The sequence below is a fragment of the Pristiophorus japonicus genome, chromosome 30 (genome assembly GCF_044704955.1).
Source record: "Pristiophorus japonicus isolate sPriJap1 chromosome 30, sPriJap1.hap1, whole genome shotgun sequence".
Classification (NCBI taxonomy): Eukaryota; Metazoa; Chordata; class Chondrichthyes; family Pristiophoridae; genus Pristiophorus; species Pristiophorus japonicus.
This window is the reverse complement of record NC_092006.1, coordinates 13,899,348-13,905,347: the sequence shown is the minus strand read 5'-3', so window position 1 is coordinate 13,905,347 and position 6,000 is coordinate 13,899,348. Positions and strand designations below refer to the sequence as shown.

The 6,000-nt window shown below is 52.0% G+C and overlaps 1 protein-coding gene across 1 annotated transcript in view; it reads left to right on the top strand.

Moving 5' to 3' along the window:
- Nucleotides 1–229: 229 nt before the first annotated feature.
- LOC139240228 (ephrin-A1-like) overlaps nucleotides 230–6,000 on the top strand; it is a 29,405-nt gene continuing 23,634 nt past the window's right edge. The window contains exon 1 of the mRNA XM_070868708.1: nucleotides 230–397. Coding sequence (XP_070724809.1) covers nucleotides 294–397 — 104 coding nt within the window. The 5' untranslated portion in view covers nucleotides 230–293. The remainder of the gene's footprint in view (nucleotides 398–6,000) is intronic.

The following is a 6,000-nucleotide window of genomic DNA, read 5'->3' as shown; positions in this document are numbered from 1 at the left end:
TGTTTCTATGATTCCTCGATTCCGAGGGACTATCCACGATGATGGTTTCAGACCTGATGCATATTGCCAGGGACTATTTCAGATTCGCTGGCAGGGTTTTACTAGAGAGTTGGTAAACACTGCTGTCTGACTCATCTCAGTTACATGTCATAGGGTAGGCGGAGCCTGCGAGTGCTTGCAGGAAAACACAGCAAGAATATTGCAGGAATCACATTTGGATCAGTCTGGCTTGCTGTGCATGTGTGTGTGTGTGGACAGATATTTGCAAGCAAACAAGGAAGGTCTGGTCAAACATGGCTTGGAAAATCACTTGTATTATCCTGTGTGGGATATTGGCATTATTGGAACAGATTTCAGCAGAGAGATACACACTTTACTGGAACAGCACTAACGCCAAGTAAGTCGATCCTTAAATCGAGACAAGTTGTTACCAACTTGCAAACAAGTTCACTCGGTTACTGATTAACAGAAGAAAGTGGTTGGAAAGTTTTGTGAAACCACTCGAAGTTGGTAAAACATTTTTTGAAGGATTGTTTTCCTCGCTTTAAACTGAAGCCAAACTTTTCTCGCTCTGCGTGTTGAAGTTCCGTCGGGTGCTTTGATTTAGTTTTTGTTAACGTTACACGTTTTCGGGGTGCCCCTTTTGAGGTTTTCAACGCGTTTGTCTTAAAGGTTTTTTTTAAAAGAATTGATTTTGAAATCAGGTTTAATGCAAAAATTAGGATGTAAGGCAAAATCTGGGATTGAGGTTAATGCAAAAATTGGGATTGAGGTTAAATGCAAAAATTGGGATTTTACGCAAAATCTGGGATTGAGGTTAATGCAAAAATGGGGATTGAGGTTAAATGCAAAAATTGGGATTGAGTTAATGCAAAAATTGGGATTTTATGCAAAATCTGGGATTGAGGTTAATGCAAAAATTGGGATTGAGGTTAATGCAAAAATTCGGAATTAAGTTAATGCAAAAATTCGGATTTAAGGCAAAGTTGGGATTGAGTTAATGCAAAAATTGGGATTTAATGCAAAATCTGGGGTTGAGATTAATGCAAAGTTTGGGTTTAATGTAAAATGTGGGATAGAGGTTAATGCGAAAATTGGGATTTAAGGCAAAATCTGGGATTGAGGTTAAATGCAAAAATTGGGTTTAATACAAAATTGGGATTGAGATAATGCGAAAATTCGGATTTAATGCAAAATCTGGGATTGAAGTAAGGTTGAATGCATGAAAGTTTGGCAGCAAAATCAAGTTTAACTTATTAATTCTGTTGGTAATTCGCTTGTGTCCCTTGCTATGGTCTCCGATTTCCGTGCATGGAGCGCTGTGGTTTATTGTCACTGTGTGGTTCCTGGTCTTTGTTTACCAGAAGCTGGCTTTTTCACACTCCCTAGCCCCCACCGACAGAGAAAAGGTCCCAGCAATGTTTGCAAGACAGGGCGATGTAACTGCTGTGAACACAACGCACACAGAGCTATGGTTGTAATATTCCGGTGTGATTGACTGGAAACTTTTGGCAACTTATTTCCTTGCTGGGAAATAGCAAGAAGGGAAAAAAGCCTTTTAACATGCTCTGAAATCACTGGTGGGACCCACCAATTTCGGAGTGCATTTCCCTTTTAATTGGCTGTTGGTGGGCCCCACCACTATTTTAGGACTGTATTTCCTTTTTATAATTCGTTGATTTTGGGGTGGGGTGGGTGGGGGGAATAGGGCGCAACTTGCTAAATGCTGCAGGAACACTTAATTCTGCTATCTCTTCGGTGTCAACATCAAACCAATTGTTTAAGAAAAGTTTTTGAGAAACTTTTCAACTTTTTTACACAGTGAGGTCTTAAAAGGGTCATTCCGAGATCACGTTGGTTCTGCTTGCAATCGAAGTTTACTGCTGGGGTCTCCCCCAATCGCAGTCTCGAACAGAACCTGTTGAACCACCAAGGAATCGCCACAGGAACAGCAGGAGGCCATTCGGCCCCTCGAGTCAGTTCCTGCATTCGAGAAGATCACGGCAGAACTGTGCCTGCGACCCCATTCACCTGCCTTTGCTTCATGTCGCAACCACTTGCAATTGTGTAGCGCCTGTAACGTCCCCGGAAGTGTGTGTCAGTATTTACAGAGGGTCCCCGGGAGTGTGTGTCAGTATTTACAGGGGGTCCTCGGGAGTGTGTGTCAGTATTTACAGGGGGTCCCCGGGAATGTGTGTCAGTATTTACAGGGGGTCCCCGGGAGTGTGTGTCAGTATTTACAGGGGGTCCTCGGGAGTGTGTGTCAGTATTTACAGGGGGTCCCCGGGAATGTGTGTCAGTATTTACAGGGGTCCCCGGGAGTGTGTGTCAGTATTTACAGGGGTCCCCGGGAGTGTGTCAGTATTTACAGGGGGTCCCCGGGAGTGTGTGTCAGTATTTACAGGGGGTCCCCGGGAGTGTGTGTCAGTATTTACAGGGGGTCCCCGGGAGTGTGTGTCAGTATTTACAGGGGGTCCCCGGGAGTGTGTGTCAGTATTTACAGGGGGTCCCCGGGAGTGTGTCAGTATTTATAGGGGGTCCCTGGGAGTGTGTGTCAGTATTTACAGGGGTCCCCGGGAGTGTGTGTCAGTATTTACAGGGGGTCCCCGGGAGCGTGTGTCAGTATTTACAGGGGGTCCCCGGGAGTGTGTGAAAATCCTTCAGACTCAATCGTGGCTTTCAAAAGGGAACTGGATGAATACCTGAAGGAATCGATTTGCAGGGCTACAGGGAAAAGGCGGGGGAGTGGGACTGGCTGAGGTGCTCTTGCAGAGAGCCAGCATGGGTTCGATGGGCTGAATGGCCTCCTTCTGTTCTGTAACCGTTCAATGATTCTATTCTATAAACTGATCAGCGTTTAGCGGGACTCGCGATCAGCTACTGCATAATTTGCAAGACTTTGAGTTCGTTTTCCCTCGCATATATTCTGTCGTGAATCGTTGCCCCTTTAAGATCACACAGGGGACTGATTAATGGTATCTTTTGGACGAACATGATGTCCTTCGAGAATTAATTCGTTTTGGCGACATCTGCGTAAGAATATCAATCGGAATTAGCAGCGAGACGGCTTATATTTAAGGTGCATTCTGCCAATATCTAATTATAAAGGATTTAAAGGTTCTATCTTACTAAACCTTGACTCGCTGACATCAAGTAGAAGTGATTTTTTAAATAAATGGTGGCGATGCAGAAGTGTTATCTTGGCTTGGTGGGCCATTCTCTCGCCTCGGGAGTCAGAAGGTCATGGGTGCGAGCCCCACTTAAGAGACTTGAGCTCATCATCGAGGCCAACTGCAATAGAACATAACAACATAAGAATTAGGAACAGGAGTAGGCCATCTAGCCCCTCGAGCCTGCTCCGCCATTCAATAAGATCATGGCTGATCTGGCCGTGGAATCAGCTCCACTTACCCGCCCGCTCCCCGTAACCCTAATGCTGAGGGAGCGCCGTACTGCGCTGTCGGAGGGGCAGTACTGAGGGAGCGCCGTACTGTCGGAGGGGCAGTACTGAGGGAGCGCCGCATTGTCGGAGGGGCAGTACTGAGGGAGCACCGTACTGTCGGAGGGGCAGTACTGAGGGAGCACTGCGCTGTCGGAGGGGCAGTACTGAGGGAGTGCCGCACTGTCGGAGGGGTAGTACTGAGGGAGCACCGCACTGTCGGAGGGGCAGTACTGAGGGAGCACCGCACTGTCGGAGGGGCGGTACTGAGGGAGCGCCGCACTGTCGGAGGGGCAGTACTGAGGGAGCACCGCACTGCGCTGTCGGAGGGGCAGTACTGAGGGAGTGCCGCACTGTCGGAGGGGCAGTACTGAGGGAGCGCTGCACTGTCGGAGGGGCAGTACTGAGGGAGCGCTGCACTGTCGGAGGGGCAGTACTGAGGGAGTGCCGCACTGTCAGAGGTGCTGTCTGTCGGAGGGCCATTATTGGAAGAAGAGCAGGGGGAGTTCTCCCCGGTGTCCTGGGGCCGATATTTATCGCTCAACGAACATCACTAAAACAGACGATCTAAATATTCGTATTTTTGTTTGTTCGTTTCCGGGATGTGGGTCGTCGCTGGCAAGGCCGGCATTTATTGCCCGTCCCTAATCGCCCCTCGAGAAGGTGGTGGTGAGCTCCTTCTTGAACCGCTGCAGTCCCGTGTGGTGGCGGTGCTCCCACAATGCCTCTTGTTGGCGCTTTGACGCAAACGAGTGGCTCACTGGGGCCCACATCAGAGAATCAGCATGCGTGTGGTGTGGGTCTGGAGTCACGTGTAGGCCCTCGACCGGGGAATCTTGGCAGCTTGCCTTCCCGAGCGGGACATCTGTGAACCAGTTGTGCTTTTAATGAGCTTATTTTCCCCACATTACAACAGTGGCTACGCTTCCGTGAAGTATTCCATTGGCTGGGAAACGCTTTGGGACGTCCGGTAGTCGTGAAAGGTGCTCTATAAATGCAATTGTTTCTTTCTGAGAATCTCACCGGCACATGAGGAAGCTATTCGGCCCATCGTTCCTGTGCCGGCTCTGTGACAAGAGCGATCCCATTCCCCCCCCCCCCCCCCCCCACCCCTTCCCTGCTCTTTTTCCCCGTTGCCCGGCAAATTTCTCTCCCGTTAAAGTATTTATTCAAGCGTGTTGATTGGTGGGAGTCGCTCGCTGGACGCCTGGCTCACAAGGTGGGGAGTGTTGTTGTTGCTGTGTGTGTTGGATCGCCCAGTGCGGGCAGGCGCTCTCCCGCGCAGTTCGAGCCGTTGGGGGCCGCGGAGGCCGCAGGCCGGAGGTGTCGTGCCGTTAGCCGGCCTGTGGTGGTGGGCCCCGCGGCTACGGCCAGCGTTGCCCTTTTAAGAGCCCGCGGAGCCTGGGATAATGGTCGGAAAGGCTGGCCGAGTGTCGGGAGCTGTGCAGGAACTGTTTTTCTTTACCCGGCAACTCGTAAAATGTGTTGTCCCGGAAAGTGAGCTTCCCGCCAACCTTGTTGTCTCCCAGTGTCCGGGCCGCAGGAAGCCGGTTCACATTTCCTCCCCCGCTTCACAGGGTCCCGGGCTGGGGGGGGGAGCGGTGGGAGGTGGGGGGGAGGGGGCAGGAACCTGGGGGGGGGGGGGCGAGGGGGGGAGAGAGAGAGCGGGGGGAGGGGGTGAGAGAGAGAGGGGGGGGAGGGGGGGGGAGAGAGAGAGAGAGGGGAGAGGGGTGGGACAGAGAGGGGAGTGGGGGCAGGAACCTGGGGGGGGAGAGAGAGAGGGGGGAGGGGGGGTGAGAGAGAGAGGGGAGGGGGGGAGAGAGAGAGAGAGAGAGGAGGGAGAGAGAGAGAGGGGAGAGGGGTGGGACAGAGAGGGGAGTGGGGGCAGGAACCTGAGGGGGGATAGAGAGAGAGGGGGGAGGGGGCAGGAACCTGGGGGGGCAAGGGGGGGAGAGAGAGAGGGGAGGAGGACCAGGAACCTGGGGGGGGAAAGAGAGAGAAGGGGGGAGGGGGTGCCGGAACCTGGGGTGAGGGGGAGGGGGCAGGAACCTGGGGTGGGCGAGGGGGGGGAGAGAGAGAGAGGGGAGTGTGGGAGAGGGAGAGATGTGGGGGGAGGGGGATTGAGGGAGGGGTGCAGGACGAGATGTAAAAGGCGTTCGCTCTCGCCACCATTTGCTCCCCATCCACAGCCAAATGTATCACCGTTGGTCGGGGGCAAACCGGGGTCAGCCACGGAGGGTGTTCCCACTGATGGGGGAGACTAGAACTAGGGGGCATGGTCTTAGAATAAGGGGCCGCCCATTTAAAACTGAGATGAGGAGAAATTTCTTCTCTCAGAGGGTTGTAAATCTGTGGAATTCGCTGCCTCAGAGAGCTGTGGAAGCTGGGATATTGAATAAATTTAAGACAGAGATAGACAGATTCTTAACCGATAAGGGGATAAGGGAGCGGGCAGGGAAGTGGAGCTGAGTCCATGATCGGATCAGCCATGATCGTATTAAATGGCGGAGCAGGCTCGAGGGGCCGAATGGCCGACTCCTGCTCCTATTTCTTATAGAAAC